Raw genomic sequence first — 21,112 nt, forward strand, 5'->3', positions numbered from 1 at the left:
CCATAAACAAATCATTGAAATGCAATGTCGTCGTCATATAATTCCCCGTGCTCCTTTTCGGATTGGAATTGTTCATTCTACGTCATATTTGGCAATGACTGACAACTTGAGCGGCCTCAGTAAAATTACCGAGGCTCATTACCCCGCTAAACTTTGCATAAATAGTGTGACATGCGGCGATTCATTCCACGTGAACGCCGCAGAATAGACGCTAAAGCCCGATTCCCATGATGAGATTCCGCTTGCAATTTTCAGTCGGGACGTCGCTCGGGCTAGAAAAGCGTGAACCGTAGCTGAGATGGTCGACGTCGATACTGAAATTCACAAGCAGAATTGGACCAAGTGATTCAGGAATAACAAGTTGATGATGGCCACTGGTAACAATGATCAACATCTCCTTATATCTACTGTTTACCCTAACGAACCTTCAAACTTAAGTCTTTTGAGGCCTGCACTTACTTATCGCAATTACCGGGCCAGCGTTTGGTGTACGGGCCGGTGTCGTCTGAAAGAGCAGACGGCAAGCAGAAACGTTTGAAAGAGCAGACAACAGTTCGAATGATCAGGCAGCCGTTTGAACTTGAAGACGCGCAAACGTAGTCCGCAGGTTGTCCGTGCAACTCTACGGTTTTCCCGCGTTCATGTTGGAACAAAACAAATAAATCTGATGACCACAAGTATCCGTGAATTCAACCGAAAGTGCTTCCTGCTCAAGCAATCTTGGTCCGACGTTGTCTGGTTTTCCTTTTTCACAGCAACTATCCGCGTTCTCGGACGAACCGAGCACATGAAAACTGACCTTCAAACCTTTCTCGACTCTTTTGGTACAGCACCAATTGCAACATTTTAACAAAAAAACAATTTTTTTTTCCATTTTTTTAAAGACATTGCAGGAATGCACGTTTGACACGGTGACTTTTACCCACAGCCCCAGACTGGAAGTGCACTCAATGCGCCACCACCGCGCTTTGACGTAACAGAGTTGAGTTTGTGTATATGCACAATGTGGAGAGATCATGCCATTTGAGTCACCCTTGTCGGACAGCACGTGTATCACTGGGAATTGAAAGGTTAAAATGCGAACTGAAACAGGATGAAGAAAGATACGTACGACATGGAAAAGCGCCAACTTCCAACTGATTTAATGTAACACCAAACATCGTCAAACTGTCGATCCCCATCACCTATACGCTCCCCGAAGCAACAAGATAAAGGTTCCTATCACTCATCACATGTAGCCAGCAAGATTCACAACATCTCTGTTCAGCAGATAAAGGGATGGCATGCTTACACATTTATCAGTCGCTTTTTTTTATATAGAAAGCTTCAATTATTTCCCTTTCTTCTCATTCCCTCTTTTAAGAAACCTTGTGCGCTCTAACATTGGTTCACACCCATATCATTTGCAGTGCTCTGCAAGATGCCCACCCAATTTATTGCGTGCAGCAAGCTTGTGTTCCCACGCTCTTTCATTAAAACATCGGCCAGTCTGACCGATGTAAACTTGGCCGCAACTAAAAGGAATCTTGTATACCACCTTAGTCACGCATTCGGTGTATCTTGTTACATGTTTTTTGGGCATGAAACAAACTTTTATTTTGACATCGCGGAGCATACTTTGAATGTTTGCACAGAGCTGACCCTGTGTCTAGCAGCCATGTTCTGTAAATTGTGGGACACCTTCTGCAGATATGGGACCACCTGCACTGGCATCTTGTCTCTTCTTTCATGACATTTGTTGCTGCCCTCTCATTTAATTTTCTGTAGGAGCCTTTCACACACACTTGATACCAGGTACTTCGGGTAACCGGCACTCTTCAAGCGTGCAACCTGATGATCAAAGCTGATCGGCAGTCTATGCTTACAGCTTTTTGTAATGGCTGCGTGAAGCAGGTAGAAGCAATCCCACGTTTTACAAGCTTCGAGTGGGCACTGCTGAAAGAAAGGAGGCCTTTCTTAGCGCCTCGTGTCGTCGTTACCTACTTCTTTTGTCCCTGTCTTTCGGCGCTTCCTTCCAGTCTTTCTTAGATCATGGATTATAGCTCCAGCACAAACGATACTTAGTGAAAAAGAGCTGCAAGTCTAGAAACTGAATACCGCCATCATTAGGCATTTCCTAAGTGAAGTTCAGTCTGCCTGACATTGATCTAAACAAATGAACGATTTCTGCCGCAGCATGTTCCATACAATTTGCTGTATGTTGCCCAAAAATAACCGAAAAATCATCCACATAGCAGAAAATCTTGACCACATTCATTTCATGAAGAGCCCCTAATATGCGCTTGTCCATGGCAGAAAGATGAATGTCACAGAAAACGGGTGCCACCGAAGGACCAATACAAATACCATTGTTCTCTATGTAGAAGTGTTCATCAAAAGCAATGGTCGTGGACTGCAAGTAAAATTCTAGCAGCGCCATAAAATGGTCGCAATTAACACCCATAGAATTCTGGAACCCCAGTTCACCTGACTGCTTTATGCTCTCACGAACGGCGGTGAAAAGTCCATTATTGGGAATTGAGTAAAACAACTCTTCTGCATCCACAGAAAATGCTGTGGCAGCATTTTGCAACCCTGTTTTCAAAACTTGAACAAGTTCTCTGGAGCTCCAAACCAGAAAGGGATTGTCAATGACTAATGCTCTTAGGTGACGCTGTAAGTACCTGCTGACCTGAGCCTGCCAGGCACTCTTCTTTGAGGCAGTGACTCGTAAGGGACAGCTAGGCTTATTAGTCTTGCCGGTAAAGAAGACTTCCAAAAAAACATTTTCTGCCTTGTTAACAGCCCTTCTTACTCCATCAAGGTTCACGTCTTTGAGCAACCTGAGCGCAGGCGTTTTTTACTTCTTCGGGGGAAACTTGACGGTCTTGAAATTCTTTTCAATAGCCGCTAATGCCTTGTCCTGGAAAAGGTCTTCTTTCATCACAACAAGACCACCCTCTTTGTCGGCTTGTACCACGGTAAGGCTATTGTCCCTCATAAAGTTGCCTATTGTCCCTCATAAAGTCGCTTACAGCATTACCTAAGAGCACTAGTCATTGACGATCCCTTCCTGGTTCCAGTTTGTCCAGTGATGGTATCAGCTGGTTCTAGACGCTTTAAGAAAGCCAAGTATCATATCTGTAGTGTATGACACACATGCATTTGAACAGAGCAATAAAATGTGGGTTTGCCCCTTGCCTTATGACCTACCGCTCTGCCCTTGATGAGGGTGAGGAGGGACTTGTTTCGGGGTCCTACAGTGGGGTTAAACATAGTAAACCCGGGCGTTCCTCTAGCACCCGAATCCTCTCAAACGTTCCTAGACTTTGGTCATTTCTTTTCCAGTTTGCCCACACACCGTGGAAACTGAGTTAGCATTGTGGAAAGCTTGCTTCGACAATGTGGCACAGGAAAGTAGGTGCCGATTATAAGGTCGAGCAGTCCCCCTTTTCCCACTAGTGTGTTCAATAGTGTCGTCATAGTTACTAGGCTTTTGGGCTAGTTTTCCTTGACGAGAGTGTTCGAGAAGTGGACGTGGCTGCCCTCGCGGTGAATGCATTTTCCCGCAGCCAGGGGGCGAGCCTTCCCTGCCCGTAGAAGAGGTGCCCCCGAGTGAGCCAACCCTGGAGGCATGGGACAGTGACCAATGGCGACAGCACAAGAAGCACGTGTTTGTGCTCAGCGACGCCGGCAAGCCCATCTACTGCAGGTAGCCATGCTCCCTTCCGCGAGCCGGCCAAACCCTTTGCTGCTTGGGATTTTCGCGTGGGCTGAAAGGTTGTTCTTCCATGTGTGTGCTCGTGTGGCGGAAGTGCCTTATGCTTCTTCGTATTGCTAAAAACATGGATGTTTCGTGTATGTTTCTTTGTACACACACGCAACGGTGATACTGTTTCAGTATTTTGTGGCAGTGTACGTAATATACGGAAAAACTTAAATTCTTTGGATTCTTTGGTTGCGTATCTTTCATGGTATGAGTTTGATATGGCTGCAAAACAATAAAACAGCATTTATACGCGACTATAATTTGTCTCCGTTTCTATGCAATTCATGTAACCGAGGAGATGGTGTAGCGCTTTTGGTAAAAGAGGACATTGATTACCAGGTTTTATCTGCTGCATCTTTCAGTGATGATGTTATTGAAGCCCCTTTTTTTTATAAAGCTTGATTGTGGCCTGATAATTGGCATAATGTACTGCCCTCCCAGCTCAAGTGTAGCATCTTTTGTTGCGAAATTTCAGTCAGTCCTTGCAAAGTCATCTCACGGATATAATGGTCGCATTTTTGTTGTTGGAGGTTTCAATATTGATTTGGCTAATGATGCTCAAATATGACTTTAGTTTTCTTCTGGAATCATTTAACTTATGCAATACAGTCGAACCCGTTTATAACGAACCCGGTTAGAACGAATTATGGTCTATATCGAACACACAAAATTTTAATATCAATATTCATGAGAAATATACTTTCTATAACAAACCACACATCGGATATATCGAACTGCGAGCGCCCGCTACCGCCCCCGCGGAGACGCGCGGGCTTCCCTGCAATGCACAGAGTGACAGAGGACAAGAGAAAACCAAGAAAAACACGATGGCCCTTGAGAAGATGAGTCACAAAACCGACTGCGAACGCCCGCAACCGACCCCCGCAAAAGCGCGCTGGCTTCCCTGCCATGCACGGAGCGACAAAGGACAAGAGAAAACCAAGAAAAACACGATGACCCTCGAGAAGATGAGTCACAACACCGACTGCGAACGCCCGCAACCGGCCCCCGCGGAAGCGCGCTGGCCAATGATAGAGCAAGCGTGCAATGACGTTCTGATGACATCATCCTGCAGCCGTACCAGGCCGGACATGGCTCTCTTGTTCCTAGCATTTTGCCGAGGAGGCTCGTTGTTCTTTGTGTCCTTCCTGTTCCCGCAAGAGATGGCGACCAAGGTGCGTTCATCGTTACCGTTCTCTACCAAGGTGGAAATAATCCGGCGCGTTGAACGCGGCGAGAAGAAGTCAGAAGTCGCCGCATCCTTCAAGATCGCCAGAAGCACGCTGAGTACGATACTGAAAAACAAGCCAGCGATCCTGCAAAAGGCCCGAGATCGACCGAACGCCGACGGAAAGCGCATTCGGGCGCCTGCCTTTGACAGAGTGGAAAAGGCGCTGTACGCGTGGTTTTTGGATAGGCCCCATGTTACAGCAGAAAGCAAAAGACTTTGCCTTTTTGCTCGACGTTCAAGATTTTAGTGGCGGATCCGGACGGCTTCAACGGTTCAAGGAACGTTACGACATCGTCGGCAAAGTTGTCGCCGGCGAAAGCTGCCTCGCGATAACACGGCTCTGAGCGCCGGCGTGAGGCTCGCTACGCTCGGCAGCCTTCGCCGCTATTCCGCGCGGTTTCCTTTCATCTCTCTCGCTTTTGCTGTCCTCACGAAATAGCGATATTTGCTATAACGAACTACTTGATATATCGAACTAAAATGCGTGTCCGATGGAGTTTGTTATAAACGGGTTCGACTGTATTACATTTAAACCTCGCATTACTAGCCAATCTGGTACATTAATTGACCATGCCCTTGGTAATAGTGATACGACTGCGAGTGCCGGGGTTTACTCTGACCCAATAGCCAACCGTTTGCCTATATTTATTGTAATTCCAAGACAGTTGCCAAGGTCTGTAAAATCTTCCTTTACTGAAGTGAATACCAAAATAAATGATGCCCAACTTCGAAGTCTACTAAAACAAAAACATTTCTATGCCACGTATGTAGGGTTCTTCGTTTTCGGGTTTTATTTTTTGTCATTAAGTATTTTGACATTCGCTAAGTTTCATCTTGTTCCAATGGTTGTGTCCCCATTGTCCTCCGTGCGTGCTCCTTTAGGATTGCCCTTCCTCTTGTGTGCCCGCTAGTTTAGAGGTTCAAAGCTCCCAAAGTCTTCAATGGGTTTCCTCTGTTCCAAAAATAATGTCATGGATGGGAAAATGAAGACAAAATCCAAAACTGAAGAACCCTACCCATATAATCCCGACACCTGTATTGCCTACCAAAACTTCGGCACTACTCTTAAAAGTGCAGTGTGAGCAGACTTTCTATAAATATACCGGACCTGTCCTTGGACAACGAGCAGAATTCTAGAAGTATTGAAAAAAAAAAGATAGTTGGTACCATAAATGGAAGCAACATAAAAGCAACAATTACTACCTAGGCCAGTTTAAATGTTTGAGAAATAAATCTGTCTCTGTCGTGAAAAAAAAAGGAAAAAAGAATACTATTCCTCGCTTATTGAGCGAGCCGAGGGGGAAACTAGAAAGATATGAGGTAAAGGATGCAATTGGCCTTCACTCAAACAAGCATGTAGTACTTCCTAACTTCATAGAACAGGTGACAGTAGATACTTTTAGTGACTATCTTACCAACACAAGGCCTTTCCCAGCAGCTCAACCGCTACACGTTTCTCATCCCCCACAGCTATTGAAACCAGTCACAAATAGCTTCGTCGTGCGGGAAATTGAAATGGCTGAAATGACGTCGACAGTTGGGAGTCTTTAAGTGAATAAAGCGACCGGATGCCACACATTTCCTGTTAATTTAGTTAAAGAAAACATTGATATTTTAGGTATTCCTCTCCTACACTTGTTCAATCACTCGGTAGAGAGTGCGACATATCCCTACGAACTTGAGATAGCTAGAGTGGTGCTTGTGTTCAAAGATGACTATCCTTCTGAGCCGTCAAGTTAAAGACCAATATCGGTTTTGAGCATAATTAACTCTATATTTGAAAAGATACTTTGTAGGTGTTTAAAAGAATTTATAAGTACAATACTTCTTGCCTTCCTCCACCGCCTCCACCATTCTTGTTTTAACCCAACTTCTTAAAAAGGCTCTTCATGACAATAAGATTGCTGTGGCTGTGTATTTATATATAAAAGAGGCTTCTGACACAGTTAATTACACTGCCCTACTAAATAAGTTACATAATTATGGTTTTTGGGGCAAAATATCCAACTTTTTCAATATTCATCTTTCTGATAAAAGACAATCAGTGATAATTTATTTCTACCCCACTGTGTTAACTAGTGCGCCACAGGGCTCAGTTCTTGGGCCAATCTTTTTTTATCTTTACGTCGGTAACTTTCCGTTGTTATTAAAATACTCGGACGCATTAATGTATGCGGATGATATGGCACTGGTTTTTGTAGAAGAGTCGATAGCTGAACTACAATGTAAAATAATTGAGGAACTTTCCAGGGTTGCAACATAGTTCACAAGTAATCAACTTACCCTTAGTATAAAAACAAACAAAGTACACAATGTTTCACTCAAGGAAAAAAGAAATATACCAATACAAGTTTTTTAATGCACTTAGATAATACAGGAGTTGAAACATGTTTCTTCCTAAAAATATTTAGGAGTCCTATTTGAATCAAATATGAATTGGAAAAGTAGAATTAAAAACGTGTTCAAAGCTAGCATACGGATGTTACACACTATTGATGGCACATGAATATTTTGAATCTTTCAATTTGCAAATACTTCATTTTTCACTTGTGCACAGTCATCTAATGGTGAATTTCACTGGTAGATCCAAACAGGGATGAGCAAAATACAAGCAAATATGTATCGAAATACAAATACAAAATACTTTGTCAAAAATGTATTTAATTACAAATCTAATTACATTTCCAAAAAAGCTTTTAAGGGGGGACGCGGGCTTTGAAAACCGGAAAATCGCGAAAAAGTCGATTTTTAGAAAACCTTATTTTTCGGTTGTATATCTCATAAACTACCTTCTCTGTAATTATCAGCACCAAATACAATGGGGAAATATTTAAAAACAATTATTTACGAGGCCTGAATAGCATCCAAGTGACGGTCAAACGTCAAAATCAACCCCAACTTCGCGCGCTCGCCATTTTCAAAGCGTTGGACCGACGGCCGCCATCTTAGTCTTGTTTTGAACGTGAATTCTTTCTCTTTTTTTTGCCAGCTCCCAAAATGGCGTCGGCCGCGTGGTTACGGCACTGTCGCCGTTCTTCCATGTCGCAATCGCAAGAACGCGATTGGACAGAGCGCGCGCTCGAGGAGCGTGCGGGGGAGCGCGCGACTGCTATTGGCTGGGACGCGATTTCTCCGCGCGCGGAGCGCTCTCCTCCTCCGTTTCTCCTGCTGTTGCCGCTCGCGTCGTCTGCTTTTGGTAGTGGTCTGCTTGCACGCGCTCTTTTAGTCAGTTCCACTTCGTTTTTCGCCATCTTTACGATCGTTTTCCGAACTTTCTTTGAGTAGTTTCGTGTAGCGTGCCCGTCTGTTTCGTGGTCGCACACGATGCGGGGTTCGAAGTACAAGACGGTGCGCGCGTTTGGCGCGCGGAAGCGGTCCATGAAGTTAGTGCGGATGGCGAACTAGGAAGTTTCTGCACGGCGTGCCGTCAATGATGATCGCGTCAACACCTCCAGTGATGGATTTTCTGTGCCATCGGCTGTCGTCGAGGAAGAACGCATCGCCCCGCTCACGCCTGGAGTGCCGAGCATGCCGACCGTTGTGGTTCCTCCCGAGATCGCGGGTCCCAGCGCCCGTCTTCCGCCTGCCGCGACAAGTAGGAGCGCGTCTTCTAGCACCCATCTGCGGACGCATTTCCTGACACGTGAGGAGATCGAAGCAGAAGCTAGACATTGTGATATTGCTCAAGCCGAACTTGGAGCTATGCCAGCAAATTGCACTGCATGAAGCGGTGTTTAGGTTCAACGCCGGCTGCTACAAGGCAACTGCAGAAATATCGGTTGCAGTGGGACTTCAGCCGACCCATCTAGCCCTCCAACGAGCTGCCGGGAAAGATGCCCTACGTCTGCACAAGGCCAGCAAACGACATCAAGAGAATGTGGAAAGGCGGAACAAGAAGAAAGTGCACAAGAACACTTCTGACTATTCTGCAGGGTCATTCTAAAGCTGAAAATCTGGGTGCAACTTTCAAGTGCTGTTTTCTCAGAATGGATTTTTTCACTGTCGTGGCTGCTTGTCCCAGCGATATCTCAGGAACTGATGAATGGATTTTTGTGCTGTCTTTTTTATTCTGTTCTCTAATAACTTTGTGAGGGCATAACAGAGCCCTTTTTTTAGAAAACTGCGCTAAAAATTTATAATAAAAAAATTAAATTTGGTGAATGTGGGTTTCATGACTACACAAAAATTCAAAGTTGCGTTAAAATTTTTCAACAAAGAAATTTAATAAAAGGGCTCTGTTATGCCCTGAGGAATGTATCCAGGGGTAATCATAACAAATTTTACGCCGCTACTACCTTTTTCAAATTCTCCAGACCTGGGATAAGGAATGCATATGGACGATTTTGATAAATATTTGTAACTTGAGAAATAATATGCACAGCTCCATGAAACTTTGCAGTTACTCTTATGTCTGTGCTATAAACACACCCTGTAAATTTCGTTCAGATATCTCTAGAAATAAGAAAGTTCATATTTATTCCCCACCTCCTCCCTTAAGTACAAGATACAAATACAACCAAATGTATTTGGTCTCCTCCAAATACTTTTCCAAATACATTCCTCAAAATTTGCTTCAGCGATTTCAGGGCACCTGCAACGGGATTCTGGGTATCTCATTTTAATTTGGCATCGAACACTCGGGAGTTAGTGTGCGAGGCTCTAGTAACGTAATAGAAATATAATCACAAAAAAATGTAATCAGCTTGGACGTAATAGGTGAAAAAAGTACAGAGCTTCAAGCAGCTTTTTTTGTCGATTACATTTTGGTATAGACCAACAAAGAACCCAGATGACCAAGACGCGCAGCACTAGCTAGAGAATTTTTTATTGTTGCAACTCACACCAGTAAGGAAAATCTGGACGACCCGCGCATTTAGAATGTTCCAGGCAGAAATATGGATGGAAATCAGGCTGGAAAGCATCACAAGTTGTCACAGGCACTTATTTAGCCAGTCAGCCTGTGAACGTCGGTTTCGTCACTATTCTTGCCCTGGACTAGCACCGTAATCACAAAGTCACTAAACGCTTGTGCTTGATTGAGAGACACTGCATTCGGTGCAGAAAGTAGTTTTCTTCCTGCTCTGGACAGTGACAATAAATTTGAGGGATGTATTTTCGCCCACAAAAATTGTATCTAATTACAATTGTATTTCAAATGCCCACGTTTTAGTATTTAAATGCACGCGTCAAATACATTACCCAATTTGTAATTAAATACTGATGCAAAATACACAAAGTATTTGAAATACGTATTTCAAATAGTTGTATTTGAAATACTGCCCATCTCTGGATCCAAAGCACTTTTCAAAATCCGCAAGGAAGGCAAAATTCTGCTCCGTGGGATCCGCTCCAAATCGACAAGCGGAAGGTGGACTCACATTATTGGAGCGACCCACCGAACTGCACGAGATGGCCGGCCGTGAAAAATGGCTGCTGCTCAAACTTGACAAGCAGACCAACACTTTAGCCGATTGATCTTTCCGACGACCAGTGACAACTCTCACTGCTTAGGTGCGGAAACAATACGCAACACAGGCTGGGCGAAAATATTCGTACCACGGAGCCCATGTTACAAAAAACGAGGAAGACATCCGTGTTTGACGCCGTCACATACCTTTCGGCTGCCTCGAAGCATTGGGGCACGCACATTGATTGCCATCGGTGGAGTTCAGATTGCTGGTACGACTTTAATAAACACAAAGAGGTAACAAACCGTCACTTGCACAGTCGTTGCCTAATCTGTTCTTGCTTTATTACACAAGAAAACGCCGGCGGCATGCATTGTAAAAAGGTAAACAATCAGTGACAGAAAATCCAGCTGTCATTCTTTTTCTCGTTCTTCTTCTCACGATCACAGATGTCAGCGCTTACCAATTGCCACGCTCCAGTCCCGGCTTTGTATCCCTGATCTACGCAAGGTAGAAGTGTTTGAGCTGTCACAATCCCGTGTAAACAACCAACGCATCCGAACAGGCCAACTCGACGGCCTGGCCGGTTCGGCGACTGCGGCAACCTTGCCAACCTCGCCGTGCATGCGTACCGCTGAGTTAAAAGCCAGAGATCTACGAGCGGAAGAAGGCCAACTTGAGCCAGATATGCGAGCGGAATATGCGTGCTCCCAATGGAGCGCTTTTGGAGCACTCGTGATCTGCGAGCGGAATTCACCATAAGTTATTACATCGAGTCCTGGGGCAGTACATATCCTACCTACCTAAATCTGGTTATTCGTCTGCAGAAGCGGGTGGTCGTAATAATCACATTCTTAAAACTGACTGCTCCAAGTAGGCCTTTATACCAGTATGTGCGAGTTTTACCTGTTTATCTTTTGTATAAATTAACATTAGCTCAAACTGTTTATAAAATCATAGCATCAAATAAACCATTCTCATAAAGTTTGTGTAATTCTCCAAGGAGACTAATGAGGAATTCTACCAATCTAACTTCAATTTGCTTCCATGTCGAAAGACTAATAGAATATCGAGGCGCACTAATTTAAAATGCAATACCCACCGAGTGAAAAAAAATTCCAACTTCTTGCCGTGTTTAAAAAAAGGATGTTTGATTTAGAATAAGATTTGTGCGAACTACTTCAACACTTTATTAGGTTAGTAATATATATATTTGCTTTTATCTGCTTGCCTGTCACATTGAGAAATTTATTTTTATTTGAACCCCACACTAGCCTCGGAGCTATGGGTCCAGTAAATTTTTGTGTATTTGTAAAAACAAAACTTGTAAATAAAGGGATCGGATTGAATTGGAAGATGCCGGAGTATGGCCCCTGGTGCAGGCACGGCAGCGAGGACCAGCTGGCCAGCCTGGCGGGGGTGATGCAGGCCCTGGTGTCGTGCGTCGCCCTGTCGGGGGACCAGGTGCGCTATGTGCGGGCGGGGCCCCTTCGGTTGGCCTTCCTGCTACGGGGGCCCCTCATCCTGGTGGCCGCGTCCAGCCTGCCCCTGTCCCTGCACCAGCTGCAGAGCCAGCTACACTACGTCCACGCCCAGGTACGTCTTCTCTCGCCCCGCTGGGACCTCGAACCAGTCTTGAGGCCGGATTCAAAGCGTGGGGGGTCGTGAAACATGGTAGTGCGACCAGGTTTCTTTGCAAAAATCCCTTTGCCCTTGGCGGGCATCGAACCAAGAAACTCTCGGTCGGTCGTTCGACGCTCTGGCCCCGCGCTACCGGAGCGGCTGAGAAAAGTGCTATTTTGGCCGCTTTATGTACTCGTGTGGCTGCGAACAATTGTGGCATTGAGGGATTGTTTTCGAGCAACAAGCGCCATCTGGGGATTGTCTGCAAACTATACACAAAGGGCAGCCCAACATGCCTCCGCTTGTCAGAACACGTTGGCCTTGTGCCGTTGTATTGGCTTATATTGATTTCCATGCACAATGTTACTGATGCTCAAAAAAGCGTACCATAATATCCCGAGTCATTGCCCATCCCCTTGCCCGCTCCACTTTTTGGGCGAACATCAATTTCCAAAAAAACACAGAGCGATCGCTCCCTCCTAAAGATACCCCAACGCGGACTCCGTGACCTCCGAACGTTCATCCTACCCAAATGGTGCAGCTGCATACCTTACGGTTGGAGAACGAAGGAGGGAATGACGATTCACCTTGTATACACATTTCCCTCCCGATTTTTGCGACCCCAAAGTCTGTGTACAGGCGAACGAAAGGAAAATGATAGAGATAACAAAATAAAACTTGTTTGAAACAAACTTGAACACAATTTGTTCGAAAAACAAGAAAAATTAAAAAGATAATACAAGCAGTACCCATTCGGGGGTTGCAAAGTCAACGAACGCCCCATGTCCTGGAATGTAACTGCGGAGCGTAAGGTCAGAGTTCGTCTCCATTGAAACAAGGTCACCGCGAACCTGTTTCTTCTTCCGGAACGTCGCCACCGCAGTTGGTGAGGTTGTGCGATGTTTGAGACAAAGCCAACGAGTAAGTAAAGACTTGCTGGAATGCCAAACACAGATGTTTGTAAACCGTCTTATTTTGAGCTCAGTGTTCGTGGTGCTGTCCACGCCACGCAGCAATGCTGCCTCAACCTGCGTTAATAGCACGCCGTGCACGGATGCACGCGCGTATGCACCAAGCAAGAAAGTTGCGCAAGAGCTTTCTCCTTGTGATTGACAAGGCATTCTACTTGACCCGACGCCAAAGTATTTGCCAATGCGATGGCCGGCTTTCCCGCTTCCTCAGGATCGCTCTTCGTTGCTTTTTTAGTCTGCACGTGCGCTCGCTCGTTGCACCTGGTTGGTTTTTCTATTTTCTTGTTAACTCTTTTCATTATTAACGAAAAGAACACAGCGTTGTGAGAAACATGCTTTCACGAAACAAAAATTCGCAGTGTGCGCCAATCGGCGATGTTCATCGCGCGTATGCAAGCAACGGATTTTGCAATAGTAAAAGATTATTTCACGTGCATTTATTGCATAAAACAGTGAAACTAATTCGAGTTTTTAGTTTAAGGTATCTCTTGTGCAGCTGCGCTACATATGCGCGGAATAAATGGGTGTCACTTTTTTAGCATTTTCTAAACTTTTTTTTGCTTACCCACCGAGACATGGCCCACCCCACTTTTTTTTTAATCAATTTTAGGTGGCAGAGGTGTGGGCAATGACTCGAGATATAACCATAGTAAAAAAAGACGAAATATGCTTAAACGTAGGTGCCGAACATGTTGATTGTGCGGGACGGTGCCCTCCGAAAATGCCGTCGGTGGGGAAGCAAGGCCAGGGTAAAAGGTGTATGAACGTGCAAAAGCTTACTGGAAAGAGGTCCATTGTATGCAGTGACGAGCTGTAGCGGTTGATCAGCCGCGAAGAATTGTCACTGCACCGTGACACTTAGGAAAAAGGTGAGTTACGAATGCCTCAAAGCTTATCGCTAGTGTAGAAAGCTTTTTCCAAATTTGCTGCACGCTTGGTGAGTAGTCTTCGATCCACATTCATATTCAATCAGTTGGCCTTGGCTTTGACGCCTTATAAAGAAGTTCTCGCTTGCTTTTAAAGTTTAGAAATTTAACACTGATCGGTTGAACAAAGCCTCCCCTCTCGTGACCGACACGGTGTGCTATTTCGATATCGCCAGCATTTATCTATAGCTGGTCTGAAAAGAAGAATTGTGCGTTTTGGCCAGGACCACGATTCATTTTCTTCCTCAGGAATTCCCTTGGTTAGCAAGTTGTTCCTTCTCATTCGGTTTACGATATCATCTATGGCACTAAATGAACCGCTTACTTCTTAAATAAAGTTGTCCACCCGTTAGGGTTCTAGAAACCAAGAAAACTTGTTTCTTGCTGTTTAGCAGACACGTTTTAGGTTTTTGTTAATGTCACAGACAACTTAATTTGTGTACTTTATTTCATTCTGGACTGTTGTGATCTCGCTAAACGCACTGTCATGAAACCCTTTTAGTTAGGCCACCGATTTCCGAGATAAGCTTGTTTAATTTACACAAGGTATCATTCTGGCATGGGCGTACCAACCGGGGGGGCAAGGGGGGCACTTGCCCCCCCAGTTCTCAGAGTGGGGGGGCAAGGCATGCGTTTTGCCCCCCCCCTGAAACGGCCGCCGCTGGCCAGAGCAGACACAGGCCGGCGGCGCCCAAGGAATACCAAGGGCACTGCCCCCCGACCCGCGCGGGCATATTTTTAACGCGCAGGCGATACAAACCCTAGCAACGGTGGTCACGCACGCCGAATTGGCTGGTTCGTAAAGCCTTGCTCCACGAACAAGGCTACACGGTAACCTTACGGAATCCATCCGCGAGACATGGGCCGGACGGGCCGTCCAGACCAGGACGTAGGCCCTTACACAAAATAAAGTTTTGCTTGCTTGCTTGGAGATAGGCGCTGCCGCCGTCAACATAGGCAGCGGATGCAATGCGAGTTTCCGAAGAGGTAGCGTAACTTAGTGGTGAGATGTCTGCCTCATACGTGTCAGACCCGGGTTCTATTTATGGTGTGGGCCGGCTTACTTCTTTTTATTTTTTTTCTCGAACATTTTGTTTTGTCGAGGCATTTGGCGATATTTACATTTCTTTTTTACCATTAACACTAAAAAAACGAATGTTGTTGACGAAACATCGCTAAACTAAATCGTATCGACTCTATTTACGGAAGTGCATGGGGGGCAGCGGGGCTTGGGTTGCCGACCGGACGCCGCAAAGCGGCGTGTACGGGGGGTGGGGGGGCTAGGTGGGTTAATAGATTTGTAATTAGCAGCCGCACACCGTCACCGCGAAGCGGCGTGAACGCAGGCGGGGGGTGGGTTAACGCGCTTCAAGTGATACACGAGCAGCCCATCCGGCGTGAGCGTCGTTGTTAGGGGTTCTATCGCCTGCACCGTAAAAGGAGCAGTGTGTGCACCTCCTGTAGTGGGCAAGAATTCCTACATTGGAGAGAAGCGGGGACAAGCCCTTTCTTCAAATGCGTCAAGTCTCCTTGAGCTTCGGAATACAAAGAAACACCACTCTTCGGAGCTAATCCCACAGTTACTCGACCTCTCTTGCGTCGTGTCTGTTCGCTCCCCGCGCCTCGTAGCAGTGTTGTTGCAGTGGGGGGGGCTCGTTAAAATTTTGGGGTTTTTTGGACTATCTAAATCACTTTCTTCCTTCCCATCCCCCCCTTTTCTACTACGCATGCTTCCCCCTCTGCAAATATCAGCTGACCTTCCGACATCTTTTCTGTGTTGATAGGCAAAACAACCACTAAAATTAGAAAGTAATTTGTAATTTGAGTGGAAGTCACTCGGAAAAGTAGTTAAAGTAAACTACGAATTACTAGAATATAAATGTAATTAAAAGTTACTAAACTACCCAGAAAAGTAGTTAAACTACAGTAACTTGAGTAAAGTAGTTGAACTACGTACAAGTCTGGCCCGGCAGGCGCTCTGCGTAAGGGTTTTCACCTATCTGCCTAGCCCCGCACACCATCACATGGGCCAAGAAAGGTGTAGTTTTACTGCAGAGGAGAAATCAGCAGGGTCCAAGATGGTGACAATGGAGGATGGGGGACTGTTCCAGTGGCTGATGGCTTGAGAAAGGAATGACCAATTGAAAGCGTTAGTAGAGTCAGAAATGTGCTTGATGGTGCAGACGTTGTTGAGGCGAGATGTTCGGTCGGGGGGTAATAACAAAGTGGTTTTGAGATCGGGAATGTGGTAGTAGATTTTGTGAATAAAGCACAGCTGAGAGACTTTTCTGCGAAGCTGCAAAGAGGACATGGTTAGTTCAGTTTTTAGCGCTGAGACACTGAAAAAAAAAGTCATAAGTGGATGAAATGAAGCGAGCAGCTCTGTTCTGAACTGCCTCTACAGGGTATTGATGAGGTACAGTCGATGGGTATTCCAGATGGTTGAAGCATATTCTATTTTTGGTCTGACGTACGTGTCCAAGGTTAGCTTACGAACAAAGGGTGGAGCCCTTTTTAAGTTACGTCTGCTTAGTCCAAGAGTTTCAGATGAATCGGCAGTAATGACTTCAATGTGGTTATTTTAGGGAAGGTCAGATGTTAGTCTTACACCAAGGTATTTACCGTAATATCCCGAGTCATCGCCCACCCCCCTACCGCCTGAAATTCATTAAAAAAGTGGGGTGGGCCATGTCTCGGTGGGTGAGCACAAACACTTGAAAAAAAAGCGGAAAAAACCGCCTATTCTTCTCTGCGTATCTAGCGCTGATGCACAAGAGATACATCAAACTCAAAACTCGATTTAGTTTCCTTGTTGTATAGAAAAAAATGCTCACGAAATAATATTTTACTATAGCGAAGTCCGTTGCCTGCATACGCGTTAGAAACACCGCCGATCTGCATATAGCGCAAACGTTTGTTTCGTGAAAGAATGTCACCACTATGTTCTCCTAGTTAGTAAAAAAAAAAAAAGAAAGAAAAGTCTACAAGAAAATAGAAAAACCGACCAGGCGCAACGAGCGAGCGAGCGGACCAAAGAAGCGACCAAGAGCAATGCTGGGAAAGCGGGAAAGCCGGCGGTCGCGTTGGCAAATACTTTGGCGTCGGGCCAAGTCGGGCGCCTTGTCAATCGCAAGCTCTTGCGCAACTTTCTTGTTTGGTGCGTACATACGTGCGTCCGTGCACGGCGGGCTATTAATGCACGGTTGGGACGCTCTGCAAACGTCTGTGTAGGGCGTTCCAGCAAAGCTTTATTTACGCGTTGGCTTTGCCTAAAATATTGCACAACCGCGGTCGCGACGGGCGGGAAGAAGGAGCGGGTTCGCGGTGACCTTCGGCGGAGACAGACTTTGACCTAACACTCCGCGGTTACATTAACAAACTCCTATTTTGTTATCTCCATCGTTTTCTTTTCGCACGGATACACGACCACTTTGGGGTTGCTCACGGAGGAAATGCGTAAACAAAAAGAAGTGTCTTTCCCTCCTTCGTTTTACTTTGTCACGGACGTCCTCCAACTGTAAGGTCCGCGGCCGCGTCATTCGGGCAGGATGAGTGTTCGCGGATCGCGGAGTCCGCGCTGGGGTATTTGAAGGGGTGGGCGATGACTCGGTGTTTTTTCGGAAATCGATATTGGCCCAAAAAATGGGGTGGGCGATGGCTCGGGTATGGGCGATGACTCGGGATATTACGGTATACACAGTAGCGGTCTCAATCAGTCTCAATCAGATCGGAGTACAAGAAGTAATTAAATGACAGTGTTTGTTTTTTTTCTTGGTGAAGTGGATTAGTTTGCGTTTATACTTGTTTAATGACATAATCCACTCTTTGCACCAATTGTTAATTTTCTCTAGATCTTCCTTAAGCTGGTTATTATTTTGCACACAAGTTACTTTGTTATGGATGACGCAGTCGTCGGCGAAAAAGCGGTTTTTTGAAGAAATCCCAATGGGGATGTCATTAATAAATATTAAAAAGAGTAAGGGCCCAAGTACGAGCCCCAGGGGAACACCAGGAGATACATTTATTAAGGAAGATTCATGATCATCATGGACGTGACCTGTACACGGGAAAAAAGAAAGTCACGAATCTATGCAAACGGTTATTTGGTCGAGGCAAAAAGATGATAGCTTAGAAAGAAGGCGTTGATAAAAAACACGGCCGAACGCTTTGGAAAAAAAAAAAAAAAAACTGCGTCAGTTTTTTCATTTTAAGGTTCAAGGTTCAAGGTTAGTGTGCAAGTCATGGATGAAGTCGTAGAGTTGTGTTTCGCAGGAAAGTACAGTCTCCGGCGATATGAAAGACCCACTGGGAGCGCGTGGCCGAGGCGGTGGCTGGTGGGGGCGCTGCGAGCGCTCCGGGCAGTTCCATTCTGCTTCGAGGGGAGGACGCTCATTCGGCACTCGGCACAAACTGATAAGCGCGTTTCGCTTTATCTGAGCCCGAGTGAGCGTCCTCCCCTCGAAGCAGAATGGAATTGCCCAGAGGGCTCGCAGCGCCCCCGCCAGCCACCGCCTCGGCCACGCGCTCCCAGTGGGTCTTTCATATTGCCGGAGAGTGTACCTTTTTGAAAACCGTGCTGCTGTTTAAAGAAAAGAAATGGGATGATAGGTGCCTCATGATATTGGAGTAGAGGATATGCTCAAGTAGTTTGCAAGAAATTGAAGTCAATGAATTAGGGCGATAATTAGATGCGGAAGAGCGGCTGCCCTGTTTAAAGACTGGGAATTACCCTTCCCACCTTTTGGTCAGATGGAAGGCACCTTTGAGATAAGGACTGAATAAAGATAAGTTTTAAATACTCGCTCGAAATAACACTGGTGTTTCTTTTAAATTTTAGAGTTGATGTTATCGGTTCCAGCGGACGAAGTAAGTTTTAGTTTATCAATCAATGTTATAATACCGGCGGAGTTAACGTTAATAGGATGCATGCGCTCGTAAAGCTCTTCAGGGAGAGTGGGGACGGAGTCCAAGCACTCGTTAGTAAACACTGATGAAAAATATTCGTTAAACACAGAACTATCATGGTCGACGTTGCACATCCGACCATTCCTAACTCTCCCCATCTTCCTAAACGTCCGTGTGTGTCCGAACACCAGAAACCGGAATTTTAAAGGTTAAAAACGGCACGTTGCGAATATGGAACGCGCACTTTCATGCAAAGCTGACGTCAAGTGACTCAAATCGAAAAACATGCATATTTACAATATTGTTATCTCTTCTGGTGAAGGCTCAGCAACCGTTGCATCCGTTTTCGCGCACGAAACGGCGACTACCAGAGAAAGTAAGAACGCAGTGATTGCCTTTATTTAACAATGTAAACACACTTGCAGGCGTGCGCTGATGAAGCCTCAAAATCAAAGCTCTTCTAGTGTGATTCGTGACTGTGCCGGCTATTACCCAACCTCGTTGTCACGCCACTTTCTGGAAGCATACACCAAAATTACAAGTAAACACACAAAAGCGACATCGATACAATTATCTTCTAGAATATCACCTTATTTAGTCATAACTCTTTCAATAGGCACTACAAGTTGTATTTATTTTAAGAAGAAGAAGCAAAATTTTTTTCGTGAGAAAAAACAAAATATCAATGTTAAGTCTGGTAACGTTGTAATTTTGCCGAATCATTGCCAAATCTTTAGAAAAGTTGGACAAAAGTTGCGCCGAATTTTCGATTTGGGGGGGGGGGGGGGGGGGGGGGAGATGGTCTGGTTTGCCCCCCCACTCAAAAACAAGTTGGTACGCCACTGCATTCTGGTGCTTCGCATTGTCAGAGATAATGGTATTCAGTTTGGCAAGTATTTCGTCAAGCTTAGGCTCGCCGACACCAACAGGTCTGGGGTTGGCTTTGATGTCACCCAAACAGGGAAGCAACTGGGCGACGCTTAGCGTTATTATCAAAATGTGAGGACTTTGGAATCCCTAATGCAACACCGAGGCAGAAGATTGGAACTTTGAAGGTACTTCCTTTTTTCTCACCTCTTCTTTAGGACAAAAACAACCAAAAAGAGCCCTGTAGGTACAGCTGTCAATGTCCATTGTTTAGAGAATTACTTTACAGAATTATACTTACGAGACACATTTTTTGTAAAGGCTCACAAGGTAGGCTCACCAGTCAGGAACACTGTTACTGAAAGGGGCACTTGGCAGACCCACAAGCTGTTGTGGAGTTCCTTAGAGATGGCGTATGCATAGATTCGACGGCATTTTCTATCAATGTCAAGGACTTTTTGTTTTTGTTTTGTTCCCCATGAGGGTTTATTTTTTAGTATTTAGAAATACTGTTCATCTCCTTTGAGGTGCTTTAACAGGTGCAGTAAATAAAAGGTAGCATAAGTGTACACCCGCAGGCGATATGAAGGTGAACGCCGGACCGTCGACCGGTCCATGCTATCAGCGCCATGACGCGGCTGTCGTGGTGGCTCGCTTTCTTATCGCGCGCTTCACCGAGAGTAAGTGCCTGGATCGAGCGCGGTTCTCAGCTCTGCTGCTACTCCCCGCAGAAAGCGCAAGGATTGGGGAAGGAACCTTTCAGATGCTATCGGTAGACAATGTGATTTAGTAGTTTTTTGTTGTGATATGTGCTAAACCGGAAGGCTGCGGAACAAATCAAAAAGTAACTTATATTTTCCGCTTCTTGAAAAGAAGAACACAATTTTGTTTCATTTGTGTGATGGGTCAGCAACCACATCACACTTGCGACAATGTTATATTAGCCACATTACAAAGAGGGCATCATTATTAATGTCGTTCCCCATGCTTAACACTTTGCAGTGCACGCCAAAATAATTTGTTAGAAGTTAGGGCTCTGCTGGAATGTGCATGCAAGCCACCCCCCAATTAATTATATATGATTTGCGATATATGATTCACGTTACTGCATACTGAGTGCTGTCATGGTGCGATGATTGTTTTATTCATTTTAAAGCACGTGTGCTTATGTCACACGAGCACACGTCGATCGCGAGCGCCATTAAACGTAGGGCAGCTCGCAATTTCAACCATTCCTTTAACCCCTTAAGTGCCACATTTTTTTTTTCCAAAAGTAACCTAAAAGTGCCATATCTTTTTTATTTTGAATTGTTATTCCTTTAGTATTACACATAAAATTTGAAAAGTTTATTACGCAAAAATCAGCGGAGGCGAAAAAAGTATTTGCCAACTAAAACGAGTGCTGCCATCTATGATCAGCGCCACAAAACTAC

The 21,112-nt window shown here is 45.2% G+C and overlaps 1 protein-coding gene across 2 annotated transcripts in view; it reads left to right on the forward strand.

Moving 5' to 3' along the window:
- LOC8027262 (vacuolar fusion protein MON1 homolog A) overlaps positions 1–21,112 on the forward strand; it is a 47,388-nt gene that overhangs the window by 1,895 nt on the left and 24,381 nt on the right. For both annotated transcript variants that reach the window (XM_029975888.4, XM_040502743.2), the window contains exons 3-4: positions 3,552–3,691; positions 11,770–11,983. In XM_029975888.4, the coding sequence (XP_029831748.2) occupies positions 3,552–3,691; positions 11,770–11,983 (354 nt within the window). The remainder of the gene's footprint in view (positions 1–3,551; positions 3,692–11,769; positions 11,984–21,112) is intronic.

The sequence above is a fragment of the Ixodes scapularis genome, unplaced genomic scaffold (assembly GCF_016920785.2).
Source record: "Ixodes scapularis isolate PalLabHiFi unplaced genomic scaffold, ASM1692078v2 PGA_scaffold2__306_contigs__length_199485367, whole genome shotgun sequence".
In the NCBI taxonomy this organism is placed as follows: domain Eukaryota; kingdom Metazoa; phylum Arthropoda; class Arachnida; order Ixodida; family Ixodidae; genus Ixodes; species Ixodes scapularis.